This window comes from Leptonychotes weddellii, chromosome 7, assembly GCF_054177405.1.
Source record: "Leptonychotes weddellii isolate Sample4059 chromosome 7, ASM5417740v2, whole genome shotgun sequence".
Classification (NCBI taxonomy): Eukaryota; Metazoa; Chordata; class Mammalia; order Carnivora; family Phocidae; genus Leptonychotes; species Leptonychotes weddellii.
Window position 1 is genome coordinate 59,258,458 of NC_138375.1, and position 17,491 is coordinate 59,275,948.

The 17,491-nt window shown below is 56.2% G+C and overlaps 1 protein-coding gene across 2 annotated transcripts; it reads right to left on the minus strand.

Annotated features, from left to right (window-relative positions):
* Window positions 1–7,312: 7,312 nt before the first annotated feature.
* Window positions 7,313–16,493, minus strand: SNCB (synuclein beta). Of its 2 annotated transcripts, none has more exons than XM_081826380.1 (6): window positions 16,233–16,493; window positions 15,457–15,586; window positions 12,591–12,632; window positions 12,249–12,367; window positions 8,338–8,427; window positions 7,313–7,967 (listed from the first exon to the last, which is right to left on the minus strand). In XM_081826380.1, exons 2-6 carry the CDS (start codon window positions 15,575–15,577, stop codon window positions 7,935–7,937), a joined length of 405 nt encoding a protein of 134 aa, XP_081682506.1. In that variant the 5' UTR covers window positions 15,578–15,586; window positions 16,233–16,493; the 3' UTR covers window positions 7,313–7,934. The 2 variants fall into 2 exon arrangements, with proteins under 2 accessions (XP_081682506.1, XP_081682505.1); XM_081826379.1 differs by having other exon boundaries at window positions 8,338–8,430; window positions 16,233–16,492.
* Between the last annotated feature and the right edge of the window lie 998 nt (window positions 16,494–17,491).

Consider the following 17,491-nt stretch of genomic DNA (forward strand, 5'->3'; position numbering starts at 1 on the left):
AGCAAGAAGATGACTCTCTCAGCAAATTTGGGCTTGGAGGGAGACAGGCAATATCGTAAGCTCTACAGTGGGATAGGAGGTTAAGTTGAGGAGATTTGGAGGCATTTAAATTCTGATGAGAGGGGCCAGTAGTGAGGGAAAGGGAAGACGCCAGGAAGGGAGAGCAAATGCCTGGGCCCAGATGCTCAGGGTGGAAGAAGAGGATGGGATCCAGAGCCCTGGGGCAGCTCACAGATCCTGAGATGAAGATTGAGGCAATGTGGTTCATTTGGGAGGTGCAGAGACACCAGCAGGGGAGTGGGAAGGTGACCCAGGTAGGGAAGGCATCCAATAAGAGATGGTTATTAAGCCAACTATCCCAGTGGGTGGGTGAAGTGTAATCCTGCAGGAAGTTTTAGAAAATGGGGTAAATGTACACCTCAGAATTCCCCTGGCTGAGGGTAAGTGATCTGGTGTGTTTATATCCCAGCACCTGGCAGACATGGATGAAGGGCCAACCCATGGAGCTATGTGTTAATTCCCAGGCACTTCTGGTCCACAGTTCATGTGGGTAAAGCGGATTCTAAAGCCCAGGGGCAGATTTTTGACAAGGATGCAGGTACCACCTGTTGGGAGTCTTGCTGGTGGGCACATAAATTATAAGGGCATCTGAAAGGATGTGGTCAGAGCTCCAGCTGTGTCTGCTACATGGGCACAGTCAGGGCCTCTTTCCATCTGTGCCCTTTGTCACACTCTCCAACCACCTTTGTTCCATGGGGACTTACTGATATAAACATGTTTAAAAATGAAAATTTCCAGACAACAAAACACTTGCTAAAGCAGAGTGGGAGCTCAAAAAGGGCACGGAAGCAGGCAGTGTGGGTTCAGATCCTGACTTTGCCAGCAACTAGCTGTATGGCCTTGATTGAGGTCTGTCTGAGTCTCAACTTCATCCTATGTAACTCAGCTCTCAGAGTCCTGAAGAGGATATAGGGAGAAATAAAACCAAGCACCAAGCATAGTGTAGCACTCATGGTAGATGCCAGGGTTATGGCAAGGCCAGTCCTGTGCACCCTTTTTGACCTCAGCACCTCCATTTTCCTTGGGGAACCACCTTCCCACTCCAGTCCATGTGGTGGGGTAGGATGGGCCTCCCTGTCAGCTTTAGGGGTGGGCAGTGACCTAGGCCTGACCAACCGCTATGCAGTGATTAGTTCTGGGGGTGGGACCAGAGCACAAGACCACAGCCAGGGCAACTGGCTCTCATACTTTCCTGGAGCTTTGGGGGTGGCTGAATTGGTGGTGTGTCTCCCTGGAGCTGCTGGGGGGTCATCTCTGTCCCCATGTGGAGCAAATCTGACCGGGCCCAGGTTGTGGCTCACCCTGTGATAACTAACACGGTCACCACACCCGTGTGAGTGTGTGTGCGCATGTATCTCGGGTTGCCCTGCTGCTGGGAAGCCATACACACTCTTACGCACCAGAAGATAAACAAGTGCCTGCAGCTCCTTGGCTGGCACCCAGGCTGGGGGTGGAATAAACATCCCAGTGACTTTCTGAAAAGCACGCGTGTGTGGTGACAGGTGCCATGGAGACGAGCAGACTGTACCAGAGCAGACGCAGCCGCCCCCCAATTCCACCCCTCTGTGCACGCGTGTGTGCATGCACACACACACCTTGTGCTCTCTCATGTTCATATCCACTCCATCAAACACATTCCCTCTTCACACCCATTCCAGCTTTGCTTGAGGTTAAAGGCTTTTGAGAAAGTCTGAGATTCCTGATATAACAGCGTCCACAGTTTCTCAGCTCCTTTGCCTGAACACTGGTCCTGGTCTAGGCTGAATTTCAGCAAATCATGGCCTCTAGGGAAGGTGTGATGTGTGTGTGTGTGTGTGTGTGTGTGTGTATGGGGGGAAACCCACTTTGTGAAGAGTTCTTATCTTTGCTTCAAGACATGCACACAATACACATTCACCCAGTTCTTCAAGAAACACTCATCCAGACCCCTGCCCCACCGAGGCTTGTACAGACTCACCTGAATACAAACACTCAGATATGTATCCATCCTCACGCAAGCAATGTATAATCCACTATACCCTAGATGATGACGGTGGTGGTAGTGGTGTACCCTTCACCGGCTGCCTAGGTGTTTTACAATCATCATCTTACTACATTTTGTACTTAAGGAAAACCGTCTGAGATTGATAATATGCTTCCCATTTCCTAAGTGAGAAAACAGACATTTAGAGAGGTTAAGTAACTTGCCAGGGTCACACAGCTAGAAAGTGACAAAGCTGGGGGCAAAACTCCTGCCCACACCATTAGCCCTTCTTCATTTAGTCACATATACGTGTGACACCCCATGCATGTGCAGGCACACACACACACACACAAACCCTGCCTCCTCAGTCAGTCCAGATAACTGATGTCCATGGGGTGACCTTCCCCACCCCGACCTCCTCATATGCATCACTCCCAGGCCCTCACAACACTGCCCTGATATCCATGAGAGCCCCTGGACTAGACACCTATGAGCACAGTGTGCTGCCCACATAGGCCCCCTCCCTCCCTCTCTACACCCCCCTCCCACTAGCAGCTGTAGGCCCTGGCCCAGCTGGGGGCGGCCCTGGGATTTGGATGGGTGACTCAGGCTGAATCATGGCCCAGCTGCTCCTTGGCAGCCCTCTCTCCCATTCTGCCCAGAGAGCCTATTTTGAAGGCTGAGGTGGGCCTTGGGGCAGGGGGGACAGGAAGAGGGGGTAGTAGGGGATGGGGACAGGGAACAGCGGTGCTTGAGAAAGAGGAATCAGGCACAAGAGGGCCTCTGAGCTGTCTTCTGCTCCTCAGTGGTCTGCAGGTGCTCTCAGGCAGTCCCCAACCTTGACCTTCATTCTGCCAGAGAAGGAGCTCCTTCTTCCCAGACACAGGTCATGGGCTACCTCTCTGATCCCAAGGCCCACTTTGGTTGCCCTGCCCCACCTCTTGGCCCTGATAATAACAGTAACAATATTTACTATTCTAATTCATCACTCACATGTTACAGCACTCTATAGTTTGCAAAACACCTTTTCATCAGTATCTCATTTAATTCTCTTATCAGTGCTATAGGGTGAAAATTAGTATCCTTACTTTTGAGCTGAGCAAATTGAAGCTCAGAGAGGTTACATGAACTATCCAAGGTCACCCAGTCGGTGAAATGACAGAGCCAGGAACCAAGCTCAGGATTCCTGGTCCAGTCTGTGGATTGGATTAGGGCCAGAGATGAGCTACAGCTGGACATGGTGGGGTATAGTGGCAACATGGTAGGGGGACTGGGGGGTGGCATGGTAAGGCATGGTTGGGGCATCAAAAGGGGCATGGTAGGGGTGCCTGGGTGGCTCAGTCAAGTTAAGCCTCCGACTCTTGATTTCGGCTCAGGTCATGATCTCAGGGTTGTGAGATCGAGCCCCACAGCAGGTGCTGCGCTGGGTGTGGAGCCTGCTTAAGAGTCTCTCCCCGCCCCTCCCCCTCTAAAGAAAAGGGGGTGCTGGTGGAGCAGCATGGAAGGGGCACTGTGGAGGGTATGGCAGAGGCATTATTGGTTGCTTAGTGTGCAGCAGGATCATGACAAAATTTTTCTCTTTAGCCTCTGCAACTCATGGATTATGGAATTTTTTTATACTGTTAAATCTTCTTTTTCATTGTTTCAGGCCAATATCCTGACACTAACAAAACCAAAGCTGTGGAGTTGCTACTGAGAAGACTTCAGCTGTGGGGACTTTGCTTCCTGAAGCCTCAGTTTCCTCATCTGAAAAAATGGGTCCAGGCCTCTGGCAGAGTAGGCTATATTGAGAGGCACGAGTGAAATCACATGCATCATGTCCTTTAGAGGCTGTGAAGGACTTCACAAGAGATGCTGTTTTTTACATTTTGTTTTATCCTTTAAAAAAACACCCATGGATGCTGGGCAGAGGGCGAGGTGGGCTTCTAGGAGCCTGGGGGAGGCGCTGAGAGGGGGAGTGGGTGACAGCTCTTCCTCCCCCCCGCTGCCTGGGCTCGGCCTGGCCTTCCCCCACCCTCAGCCCAGAACCAGTTTCTAGGCAACGGGATGGATGCAGGAATGGTTCGGAGGGGAGAGAGCTATAAATAGGGAAGGGAGAAAACAAAAATAAAGTTCCAGGGAAAGCTGTGGAGCCAAATTACTAGGGGTGGGGGTGGGGAGACTGGGAGGGAGACAGGCGAATGGGAGGAACACCAGGACAGCCCTCAGCCCTTCATCAGGGGAAGAGGGCAATTTTCAGATGAGCCAGCCAGCAAAGGCCCTCTGAGGACTGACATGGGTGCGGTGCAGGGGTGGGGGTGGGGTCTCGGGTGCCCAGCTGAGCAGGATAGGGGTGATGAGAAATCACTTCTTGTTGGAGAACAAGGGAAAGATCAGAGAAGGAAAGGATTTCAATAGGCAGCATTGAGGGCGGCTATCCAGGTGAAAGAAAGAGCACAGGCGGAGGAAGGGAAGATGCGGGTCAGGTGAGGTGGGGCTGGACCCACAGACTGGGGAGGCCGGGCCGGGCTCAAGCTCGCTGCTGGTCCACCCGCCATGTGACATAGACACAGAAAGGTGGGCCCTTCCTCAGCTGCAGTGCTCCTCTCCCCAGATCTTCCCATGCTAACCCCCCTTTCATTCAAGTTTCAGCTCCAACCTCACCTCCTCAGATGTCTGACCTGACCACCCCAATTTAATACTGGTCACCACCCTCTCCTTGTCATCGTCTCTCACATCACTCTGTTTTATGTTTGTCACAAAACTCCAGATTATCTTGTTCCAAGTTTTTGTTGACCCACGGGATGTGAGCTCTGTCAGGGCTGTTCCCTGCAGCCCCTCACTTCTAAGAATGGTGTAGGCATTGTTCAAGGACTAATCTCACACAACACACTCGGGCAACATCCATGTACACGCGTGGACGCAGATACACCTGCATCACATAGGTAAGTGTGCACACACAGCTCAACCCTCCCCTCCTCGCTTGCAGTCCCCATGAAATTGCATATGAGTGTCTGGTTTCTGCTCTGCGGCTGCCTCCACATTTCCCTCTTGTTGGTGTTTTTTGTCTCTCCCAGAGCAGGTTTGTTTGGGAAAATTCCAAAGGAGGTGAGCTTCAGACTCAGATTTGGGGCTGAATGTGGCCTTTGCCACTTCCCAGCAATGTGACCTAGAGCAGGTAACTTTGCCCCTCTGGCCTCCATTCTCTCATCCATAAATTGGGGCATTAGAATACCAAGGACCCCTTGAGGATGGTTTCAAATAAAATTAATGGAGTCAAGTGTTGGTTGCTGGGGACCTACTGGGCACTTGAGAAATGACTTCATTCTTTCATAAGGGAGGAACCCATGAGCTGTGTCTTCTCACACGTGTACCCAGAGTCAGGACTGCCGTGTGACACAGGGCTGGCATCTTCCGCGGATGCGTCTGGACCTGTGCCTGGAATGCATTTAAAGTGACTCTGGCAGATGAAAACATTGGTCTCCGAGCAGAAAACCAGGTGCGTGGCTTGGCACCCAGGAAGGAGGAATAAACCTCCTCACAAACCAGATGGTCAGCCTGGTTTTGGCACCTAAAAATGGGAATCAGGTGCTGGTAGCAGGAGGGGAGGTGGCGAACTCAAATTCTTTACCAGCTAGGTAGTTCATAAAAATGAGTGAAGTGGATGAGATGAATAGGATAGGGAGGGAAAGGGACTGTCGCTAACTGGAATCAAATTAGAAAAATTTAAACCTTGTGCTAGCACATTAAACATCTCTACAGGCCAAATTTAACATGAGGGCCACGACTTTGCAATCCCCGCGAAGAGTGGATTTGTAAATAGTGTCTTAAATCGGTCAAAAGGGATCTGAAATCCTGGCACCTGCACGTTGAATCGGAGACTCTGAGCCCACCGGTTTGTTCTCCCTACACACACGTCTGCCAGCTGCCTCCTACTTCCGGAAATAATGGCTCGCACATTGCAGGCCAAGGTGACCTGAGTGGACCGGGCTCCCGCAGCGTTCAAGGCCTATCCGGACCTGGCACCATCTCTCGCCCCCAAAGACTCTGGGAAGGACGAAGCGCTAACACCTGGGGGTTGATTAAATAGAGCAAGCTCCTTCCGGCGCTGGGGCTGAAGGACGAAACAGGGCTAAAGTCGGAAAGGAGGTCGCACCCGGGAGAAAAGGGGGTGACGTCTTGCGCAAATGAGCTGCGGGCTCCTGCGGCAAGGCAAAGCGGGGGGCTTCCGCAAGGGCGGGGGCGGGGCCTCTGTACGACCAGGTTAGAGAGCCGCTGCGGCAAAGGAGGCCGGAGCGCCGCACCGATGGGGGCGGGGTTTGCCACCGGCGGGGCGGAGCTTCGGCGGGGGGCGCTTCAAAACCCAGCAGAACAGCACCCTCCCCTTGCCGGAGGCGGGGCCTTTGCGCCTCACGGCGGCGCCTCCGCCCCCTTCTTCCCCACACCTAGACGGTGTTGGGGGTCCTCTAGTGCCGATCCTTATCTGCTCAGGGCTCCTGGCCGGCTTTCTGCGGACCCTCGCCCATCTCAGCGGAGGCCACAAACCTTCGGGAGCCTTTCCGAGGGGGGGTGGAGCACCGGTTGCCCGAGCTCTGCCTCCTTATGAGGCGACTGCCCATTCCCCTTCCCCTTGGATGGGTCTTTCTGCGTTGGTCAGGTGTGCGCAGGGCTGTGCGCCTGTAAACGTTCTGCCTGCGCGTAACAGGGTCTTTCGGTACCCGCGCTGCTGGTTTCCGAGGGCTCCTCCGCAGCGCGCGTGTAACTGAGTGCGCGCGCGTGTCTGCACGTGCCGGTCAGCATGCGTGTAACTGAGAGCGCGCGCATGTCTGCACGTGCCGGTCCGCATGCGTGCACGCGTGTCTACACGTGCGCGCCTGCCAGGGTGCGTACACTCCGGCTGGCGCGCAAGGACCAGTGTACGCGCACACATGTCTGCGCGTGCGTTGTCATCCGCGCCCCTGCTCTGCGTGTGCAGAGAGGTGTGAGCCTGTCACACCCTGCGCTGCGGCGGCGCCGGGCTTCCCTTGGCCTTGCACCCCCAGCGGGAGCTTTACAGTCCAGCAGGTGGCGCCCGAGGCCACCTTCACGCCTCCTAGCCAACAGCAATTCCCAGCCTGGGTAGACCCTCTCCCCCGGGTCATCCCGGGGCGAGAGGATAGGAGATGGAGAAACTGAGGCCCGAGGTGGTCAATCTTGTACCTGGGCTGAGGGTGCCAGGCCCCAAAGAGCGGAGTGGAGTAGTCTGGGACCCGGAAGCTGGTCGGCCGCCCCTACCCACCTCCCAACCCGCCTTGCCGGTGCGGCGGCGGCTACAGACAGATTGGCTTTATTCGTGGACACGCGGAGCGGGGAGGCGCCCGGGCCTGCCCACCCAGGACACGCTCACACGGGGGGGTAGGGGACTCTCCATGCCACAATCACGACACACGACGCCCGCGTTCGGACTGGGCCGGCTGAGGGAGGGGGCATGGCACAGCCTGGCTCCTGGTTTTGGCTTAAAAAAAAAAAAGATTCTTGGGGTCGTTGTGGGAGTGGGGTGGGAGGCTCTGGGGCTGGCCCGGGGGGCTCCCAGAGAGCCTCTGTCGGGAGTGTGGGGGGGGAGCCGTCGCTTTCTGATCTTCATTTAAAAATACATAGAACATGCTACATCCGCGCAGACGTTGGACGGGATGGGGTGGGGAGGAGGCAACATAGGTGGGGCGAGGCTACCAGCCACGGCCGCAGCGCCGGCCCTGTCCACGCCCCAGGGTTGGACGCGGGCGGGTAGGACAGACAGATGGACAGACACCAACACAGGCTCCAAGGGGGCGCCTCGGAGCAAAGGAAGATCTCGTGTTTGGGGGGAAGGGGTAGAAGGACAGCCCTGGTTCTGGGGATCGGGGCAGGGGACAGGGAAGGGATTGTGCTGCTGGTGGCGGGCCGTCCTGGGCCCTTACGCCTCTGGCTCATACTCCTGATACTCCTCCTGCATCAGAGGGTTGGGGGTGGAGTGGGGAAGAGCAAAAGAGGAAGGGGTTGGAGACCAAGTAGCCAGGTTTTGGCCCCGAGACTCCTCCCCCTCAAGGAGGAACAGCGCATGCCCCTCTCCCTGGGCAAGGGAGGAACCTGAAAGTTGGGGACAGCTGGGACTTTCCTGGGCAGGGGTGCCTGGGGCCCAGTGCTAGGCCCCATCTGTCCTCCCTCCTTGCTGCCACCTCCTAGGGCCTGGGTTCTAGAAAAGGGGGGTGTGGAGTTCCCTGGCCCAACTCTATCCTATCAGGACCTCCCACCCCAGCTGGGGATGGTGGCAATCTTCTGGGATGCCCAAAGCCCCACCCAGCCCTGCCACCCCTCACCTGGGGCGGTTCCTCATAACTCTCCCCTTCTGGCTCCATCAGGGGCTCGATCAGCGGCTCCTCAGCAGCTTCCTGGGCCACTTCCTCTGGCTGCTGGCAGAGAAGGGACAGGGCCATGAGGGCAGCTGGGGGATGCTCCCCAAATTCCCACCCTGGGAAGCTTTTGGCTGATTGGGGGGAAGGCTAGGCTTTGTTGGCAGACAACCAGAATTTTTAATTAAATTGTTTATTTGGAGTGCCTTGGAAGTGGAATGAAGGTGTGAGGGGTGAAATCCCCCTAGATCACCATGAAGCTGGGAGTGGCGAGGGGAAGTGGGGCTCTCTCATACCCCTCTCCCCAGCTTCTGGTAGCCCCCTGCACTTCCATCATTTGGACTGGATGGGATGGGGAGATAGACAGTACACTCAATCACCGATTTATCCCTACCTGCCTTGTGTCAGGTTCTGCTGGGCATCAGGACCCCAGAGATAACCCTGGAGGCTCCTCTGGACTGAAGGGAGATGGAAATTCTGAGACAGGGCTGGGCAGGAGCTCTGAGACAGGGCTGGGCAGGAGCTCTGAGCCATTCCCCTGCCACCTTCCACCCATCCCTCCCCCAGGGTCCTGTGTGGCCTGGTTTCTTCAGCTGTTGCTATTTTAAGATAAGCTGGAAGCAACAGCTCATGGTGTTGCTTGGATGTGTGAGCTAAGACTCTCCCCTCCCGCCTGCATCTGCTGCCCAGACGGGTGCAGAACAGCAGGCACACAAATAGGGGGGCTGCCAGACACATGGCCAGCCACCTGCAGGTGAGCCCATGTATGTGCACAAACATGAGACAGAGCTGGCTGCACATGGGCACACACAATCACCCCGGGTCCATGCACAGCTGCACAAGGCCACATGTGGGCTGCCACACTCCTAGACCCCCAGGGGGAATCTGTAGGGAGGGGGTATACCACCTCCCCATTTCCCACATATAACCACTGTCCCTCCCTACTGGGCAGAGCTAAGAATCTTGGGAACCTGAGGGGTTGGCCCCGAGAAGGCCTGCCTGACCACCTCTGCCACCTAGTTGCCTTACCGCCCCCCCCCCACCCCCGGCAGCCTCAGTTCCTTCATATTACCAGCGCAGGTGGGCCCCGTGGGCACGTGAGTTTACAGCTCCTGACCTGGCTCATTTCCCCCGGTGTACAGATGGGTACACCAAGGCCTAGGAGGTGGGGAAATGTTAGTTTGCCCCAAGTCACCCAGTATTAAAAATTCCAGCCTGAGCGCATTGTTTGGCAACAACCCACATGCCCAGCAGCAGCGGAAGGGAGGTGTGCAGTATGGCTCCTCACGGGATGGATGGCGCACAGCGAGAGGGGAGAATGGCGTGGTTGAATACCACGCGTGGTTGAATACCGCACTGTTGAGTGCAAGCAGCCAGGTGCAGAAGAGTGTGCACTTTGTGATAATGTGTGTATGGAGTTAAAAATACCCAACTCGGGGTGCCTGGGTGGCTCAGGCGGTCAAGCGTCTGCCTTCAGCTCAGGTCATGATCCCAGGGTCCTGGGATCGAGCCCCGCATCGGGCTCCCTGCTCAGCGGGAAACCTGCTTCTCCTTCTCACTCTGCCCCTCCCCCTGCTTGTGCTCTCTTGATCTCTCTCTCTCAAATAAATAAATAAAATCTTCAAAAAAAAAAATATCCAACTCATCTGTGGTGACAGAAGTCAAGAAGCAATGACCCTTGGTGGGGGAGGCAGGGCCAGGACCAAGGTGATGTGAATAAGGCACTCAGGTTGCAAATGTTAGGAAGGCCCCACTCTCAGGGCCATGCAAATGAGACCCCAGAGTGAGTGTCCCCCTCAAATTTTGTGTCCCAGACCCCTCCCTCATCTTACCCTCCTCTTAGCCGGGGGTTAGGGACTGGGAGGAGGTCTAAGGCAGGCTTCTGAAGGGCTGATGTCCTGTGTCTTGATGTGAGTGCTGGTTACATGGGGGGTTCGCTCTATGAAAATGTCATGGGGCTGTGTGCTTTCTGTATGTATGTTGCACTTCAATAAAAAGTTTACTTTAAAAACATTTCAGCCCGGCCACTCACTAGCTCAGGTCAGTCACTTCACCTCTGAACTCAGCTGCCTCAGATGGGAAATGCCATGGTGCTGTCTGCTCTGTAGGAGGACAGGGAGGGTCCCATGATAAAGCATAGGAGCAGGCTGGGAGGTCAGGACACTCAGAAATGTGCACCCTGGGCTTGCACGGATTCCCCAGGCCTGGTAGCCCCAAAGGGCTACTGTTTAAATAGTAAGTCCGTGATCCTGAGCTCCCTTGAGAGACGAGGCTTGGGGTGTCAGAAGTGGTGGTAGGAAGGAGGAGGCCGGAGAGGAATGGTTCTGGGCAAAGGCCCTTTGAGGCTGATGCCTCAGGCTCAGATCTGGCTTTCTCTGCACCCCAGCTCCCAGCATGGGGCCTGGCCCTGTGCTGGTTCCCAGCAACTCCACTGACATAAACCTGAGCTTATCCTCCCAAGCACCTTCTTAAAGAGGCAGGCAAGTCAGTTCAATTCTCTGAGCCTCAGTTCCTTCATCTATAAAATGGACACGTTGTAGCACCTTCTTCCCAGAGAGTGTAAAGATTCAGTGAGGTTCTCCATGTACCGAGTCTAGAACACTGCCTCCCCATACAAGAGATCAATGAATGGGAGGGATCCCTGGAACAATGATAATAAATGGGAAGTCACACAGCTGGTAAAATGCACACATAGGACTTGAGCCAGAACTTCCGAGTTAAGTCCCAGACTTGCGACAGGGTAAAGGATCAATTGTGTAAAGGCCTGCCGTGAAGGGTGGTCCCTGGACCCGCAGCATCAGCATCACCCAAGTACCTGTTTGAAATGCAAACTCTCCGGTCCCACCTCAGACCTACTGAATCAGAAATTCTAGGGAGGTGGCTGACAGTCTGTATTTTAACCTGGCCTCCTGATGAATCTGACGCACACATAAGTTTTGAGAACCTCTGATATATATCTAATCTGTGTAAGAGCCCTCTTGTGTTCATCTTCTGTCTTACAGGCAAGGAAGCAGGCTCAGAGATGTGATGGACTCTGCCTAGGGTCACGGAGTCAGGGCGTAGTGGAGGTAGGACTCAAATCCAACTGTGTGGCGTTTCAGAGTTCACAGCTCTTACGTTGTAGTGTGTCCTAATGAAGGTATCTGCCTTCATGAACCTGGGGGTAGCCACCACTGCTCCCCTGGGGGAACACGCCTGCACAAATATGCGATGCACAACTCAGCCCTCCCCCATGGCCCACACTCGCTCATGCCCGCCTCAGGGCCTTTGCCCATGCTGTTCCTCCTGCTTGAAATACAATGCTCACAAGGCTTACCTCATCCCTTGGGTGTCAGCTCAAATGTCACCTCATCAGAGAAGCCCTCCCAACTAAAGTAGTCCCCTTACCCCTTGACTCTCTTTTGTATCACCTTTGTCTTTTTTTCATAGCACTTATCCCTGTCTGAAACCATCTCATTCATTGGTTGTCTATCTTCTAGCATCAGCTCCATGAACATAGGAACTTATTCACCACGGCAACTCCTAGAATAATTCCTCTCTGGCACGGATACTTGTTGAACGACAAGAAAGAACAAACAATCCATGACACGCGGACGTGGCCCATAATGGCCCAGGTCACACTCACAAGCAGGATACATGCATACGGCTAGACCTGGGTCACTGTCACAGGGAGCACCACACCCCTACACACCACGCGAACTCATTCTGAGCTGAGTCTACAGAGCCCTGCAGAACGTGAGGCAAGCTGTGCCTCAGGCTGGCTGGGGGAGGGGGAGCCTGGTGGCACATGTATGGGTGGGCATGCCTGGCCCGCGTGTGTGTTCGTGTGTGTGTGTATGTGTGTGTTTGTGCGCGCGCGCGGTCAGAGGATAGCTCACCTTCAGATCAGTGGGGAATTCCTCCTTCTTCACCAGGCCCGTGGCTGCTGCAATGTTCCCAGCCCCAGAGAACACGGCTCCTCCCAGATGGGACGCCTGCTCCTTGGTTTTTTCAGCCACTGGAGCAGGCAGAAGATTGGGGAAGGGGGTTGGGGGCCAAGGTGAAGCAGACAGAGATTCATCTCTCCCCCTCACGGTGTCCCAGCTGGCCTCCCCTCACAGAGCATACTCTCAGGAATCCCTGGGGGTGCCCCCTTCCACCACCATCCCCCACCCTCCAGATCCCAGCCGGATCCCAGGCCCGAGGTGAGGGAAGGGGGCTGGCCGGGGCTGGGCTGGTACCTGAGGCCACTCCTTGTACCACCCCCTCTCGAGTCTTGCTTCCTGCAGGGACAAAAAGGAGCACACATCAGGACTCTGAGCTGAGGGAACAGAGCCTCTGGTGAGCATGGTGGTTACAGAGTGGGCAGAAGGACCCAGTCGGCAGTGGTAATCCTGGTCCCGTCACTGCCTCCTCGGGCCCCCAAATCCCACGGGTGCCCCTCCTCATCACTGCACTGAGCCCTCCAACCTACTTCCCGAGGACTTTGAGTTCTCCCCCACTGCCTGCCCCTCCTCCACCTGAAATGATACCCGCAAGAGGGTTGCTGCCTGGGAGCCAGCACTGTGCAAAGCACATTTCCTTTACCTCTCAGCCCAGGGTGAGCAGGTGAGGGTGGAAGTGGGGGTGGAGCAGGGGGCGGGGGGCGTGTTATGTATTTAGAAAAGTTCCTCTGGTGCCACTGATTCCTGACTGCCCACATCCCACCTATGGGCACTCACACCTGCCAGCCCCCACTCCATTTCTTCTAAAGACTCTTCTAACTGGGGTGTGAGTTCCTCCTTCCGGCCAAAGTGAGGAGTGTCTCAGGTATATGATGGGTCTGAGGGTGCCTGACATCCACGGCACTGGCTGGGTCTTCTCCTAGCTGCTGCGAAAGGCAAGATGGCCTGATCAGAGGTGGGGGGCAGGAACCTTCAGGGAAGTGGGGAGTCTCCTATTCTAAGGATGTGGCAATGCAGACAACAGCTGGTAGACCCCGAAATTGGTAAATGGGTGTCTGGGCGGGCTGAGGCTGGTGGAAGGAGAGGACAGCATGGGAAGGCAGGAATCTCCTGGCTATGGCCAGCCAGACGGAGACAGCTGTGGGGAGGGGTGTGTGTGCGCGCTGCATGGCACCCTGTTATTCCTTCTACAAACATTTGCTGGCACCCACTCTGTGCCAGGTCCTGGGCCAATGGCTCACCATCAGATGGGGGTAAGAGAAGAGCAGATTTGGCGCCCTGGACCTCAAATAGTGGAGAGAGGACTTCCAGCCTCCAAGGGGTACATGGTAGGGGAAGGGCACTGCCTGGGCCTTGAAAATGGGGGAACAGGTAGATATGCAGAGAGGAGACTGGGGAGGGTATCTCAGACACAGAAAACCACACAGACAGGGCACAGAGAGGTGTTCTTTCTGGGCCTGCACAGAGCACAGCAACACTGTCTGTGCACCTGGAGAGATGGAAACACGGACTGAGGTAGGACCGTGAACGGCGTTGAGTTACAGGCTACAGGAAGCTGAGACTTTAATGTGTAGGAACCGGGAGCCATTGGGGGTTCCTGGGCAGGGGGAGGAACAGGAGGTGCCAAACTAAGGGGAAGGGGGTGCTTCAAGTCTGTTAGCAGGGAGACTGTGTCAGGTGCCAGGGATACATAGGAGCGAAAGGACTGGGTTGGGGGAGGGAGGTGGGAGGCCAGAGCTGGGGCCTGGCAGGTGTGGGTTCAAGCCTCCACCTTACGTCCATCACCTGTGCCCTAGTTCCAGCCACCCTCATCTGCTGTCTACACTACCTCCCAGCAGGCCTCCCTGCATTTGGTGTCTCCCCAGAGACCCGAGGAAACTTTCTGTACTGAAGTCAGATCATGTCAGTCCCTAGCTTACAATCTCTCATGGCAGGTTGTAATGATCCTTTGCCCTGGCCAGCAAGGGCCCCCTCATGAGCTGCCTCTTGCCCATTTTTCTGATCTCATCCCCCACCACAGCTTCCTGCCCTCTGCTCTCCAGCCCTGTCTCCTTCAGTCTTTTCTGCTTCCTCCAACCCCTCTCCTCCACCCAGCTCCTTATTCTTTGGGATTCAGCTCAAATGCTATCCTCTTTGATTACCTTACTGCAGTGGTCCCCATCCCAGCCACTTGATGTCAAATACCACTATTGGAATGCTCTGCATCCCTATCAGGAGAGTCGGCACCTACTAGCACGTAGTAAGAAGTCAATAAATATTTTTCAAATTGCCACAATCCCTAATCTGCCACAACCCTAGGCAAATTAACCAGCCCTCTTCCACCCACACAAAGGATAATTCTGCCTACTACACACCAGTGAGCCCAGGATCACCACAGAAATTCAGTAACTGTCAGTTTGGGGCCTTGCATCCCCTTATACAAATGACCCTGCGGACTCCCTCTCCTCTCACACTTAGGGTGAGAGATTTCAATCACTCGGCCTCTCTCCTCACACAGCGGGAAGCTGCAAGGAGGAGGGACCCAGAGGCAATGATGGGGCCACAGGCATCGGGAGGCAGGAAGACCCTGAGAGCAGCCCTGAGGTGAACGCAGCAGGAGGGGGGCACTAAGTGGCAGCCCCAATAACACAGGAGGCAGCACCCGCCAGGACAGGGGCTCGGGAGCCCATAAAGCTTGGCTCCAACTCCAGCTTCAGGTCTCAGCAGCTGTGTGACCTTGAGCGCGGTAGTTAAACCTCTGGGAACCCCACTTTTCTTGGTCTGTGGAATGGGCGAGGGGCACGAAGTGAAGTAATGGATGTTAGGGCATTGGTACTTGGCAGAGAGTAAGGGCTCAACACCAGGTAAGTAGTAATCATGTGAAGAATAAGAAAAAGGCTATCTGCTTTGACCCATGCATTGGTCCCTGGCCTTTCGGCTGAACCCCACCCTCTCACCAACTCTTCCCCCCATTCTCCCCTCCCCAGGGTCTCATCACTGACCCAGGCTTCCTTCAGCTGGCTGTGTCCCCAGTGACCCCTGCTGACCCCGCCCCATCTGCTGACTCATATTCTCCCGCTCAGACCCCTCCGCGGACAACTCCCTCCCGGCAAGGGCCCTGGCCCCACTCCCTCGAAGGACACCCGAACCCTGCATAGCCCCGGAAGCCTTGCCCCTTGCCCACCGACGTAGAGGACGCCCTCCTTGGTCTTCTCCGCGGCCTCCGTGACCCCCTGCTTGGTTTTCTCCGCGGCGGCCACGACGCCCTCCTTGGCCATGGACAGGCCCTTCATGAACACGTCCATCCTGGCGGCCTGGGAGGGCGAACACACGGGCACGGGTGTGCTGGCCCCGCACCCTCACCGCAGCCCTTCCCGTGGGACACGGGTTACCCCCTCCTCGCCTTCCTGAGACCCCGGCGCCGTTCCGGGCCGGGAGCCCTCTCCCGTCTTACCCCCCTCCCCAGCGTGAGGCCACAGGGCCGCGACGAGTCCCGGCGTCCTTGAAACCCGGGGACGCGGGAGGAGCCACTGCCTCGGTTATCCGGGGCCCTGCAACCTGCAGCCCCGCGGAACCGGGGTGCTGGGCTCGGCGCTCAGCCCTGGGGCCTGCCTGTACACATGACAGAGTCACACGACCATACACACAAACATTCTCCGCCGACACGCTCACGTGCACATGCAGGACACGCAGACGTTCAAACGCGCACGGACACCAAACGCACACACGAACACACGGGCGCGGGCGCACGTCCGCACGGCCCCCCAGCCGGCTGCACACACAGAGCAGCGGTCACACAAACACCCCAGGGCGCACACTGGCACGCACCTACCGGAGCCCTCTCTCTGTTCTCCAGCGGGGTCCCCGTCTCGGCTCCCAGCCGCTTCCCCATCCCGCCCAGTCCCCTCTCCCTCCCCAGCCCCTTCCCCGACCCCGGCGTCCGGAGCGCGGCCGCCTCACCTGGAAGCTGGGCCCCGGGCTGGGGATGGAGCAGCGGCTGCGGCTGCGGCGGGCGGACGCAGGGGCTCGGCTAGGCCGGGCTGCGGTGGGCTCGGGGCGAATGGGGAATCGGGGCCTCGCCAGGCGCCCAGGTCGGTCGGCAGCAGGCGGGGCGCAGGCCCTGAGCCGGGGCGCAGCGGTGTCCGGGCCTTCGGTGCGTCGCCAGCCACGGATCGCGCCTTGCGCCCCGCTCGCTCGCACGCTCCAGCTCGGGCTCCGGCTCCCGCTCGGGCGCTGCGGCAGCTCTGAGCTCAGCGCCCCCTCTGGCGGCCGCACCGCCCCCTCAGCCTGACTGACAGGGGGGCGGGGAGGGTGACATCTCCGCGGAGCCCGCTCGCCTCCCGGGGCCGACCCCCGACGCGCCGCTGGGGACCCCTGGGCGTCAGACTCGCGTCCAGCCCCCAAAGCCTAATCGGGTGGGGGAGACAATGCAGAGCGCCAAGAGTAGGCAAGAAATACTACCTGCAGTTGGCTTTGGGGTTCAAATGGGTTCGAATCTCAGCTGTGTTTTTTATTAACTGTGGGACCTTGGGCTACCCAGCCTTCCTTTCTGAATGCCAGTTCCTTTTTCTGTAAAATAAGGTATGATTTGCTCAACAGATGTTGACTGAACGTTTAGACAGGTGCCAGGCAGGTTTGAGGCTGGAGACAGTGGAAGAGGAAACCAAGGTCCCCGCCCTTGGGGAGTTTACAATGATGTGTTTGTGTGTGTGCAGAAATGGGACACAGGACAGAAAACAAACGTGTCAACACTTAAATCTAACAAGGTTGTTTCAGCTTGTGACGAGTGTTATGAAGATAATGGCATGGTGATGTAACAGAATGACTAGAGGAGGGTGCTTGAGACAGAGTGCCCAGGGAAGGCCTGTGTGAGGAGGCCAGTGGGAGCAGAGACCCCAGAGAGGCACCCAGGCCAATATGGGCAAGATCCATAGAGAGGGAACTGCAAGTGCAAAGGCCCTGAGACAGGACTGTGCTTAGGAACAAGTAAAAGGAAGTGCAGCTGGAGAGCCAGGAATGGATGAGGATGTAGACAAGACTGCTTTTTCTGTGTGTGGTTATGGTGGGGGTTGTCAAGTGGCCATAGAATGCCAGGCACACATAGGCCCTCAGTTGGAGCTATGACAGAATTATGCCCAAGAAATTATGGGGTCCCAGAGGAAGGGGACTTTGACAGCTTAGGGGAATCAGGGAAGACTACACAGAGGAGGTGACATCTG

Excerpts from the sequence above, each read along its gene's own strand:
- SNCB (XM_081826379.1), bottom strand. The coding sequence starts at position 15,577 with ATGGACGTGTTCATGAAGGGCCTGTCCATGGCCAAGGAGGGCGTCGTG. Across the intron at positions 12,633-15,456 it reads GGAGGGCGTCCTCTACGTCG|GAAGCAAGACTCGAGAGGGG; the intron begins GTGGGCAAGGGG and ends TTGTCCCTGCAG. Across the intron at positions 12,368-12,590 it reads GGTACAAGGAGTGGCCTCAG|TGGCTGAAAAAACCAAGGAG; the intron begins GTACCAGCCCAG and ends TGCCTGCTCCAG.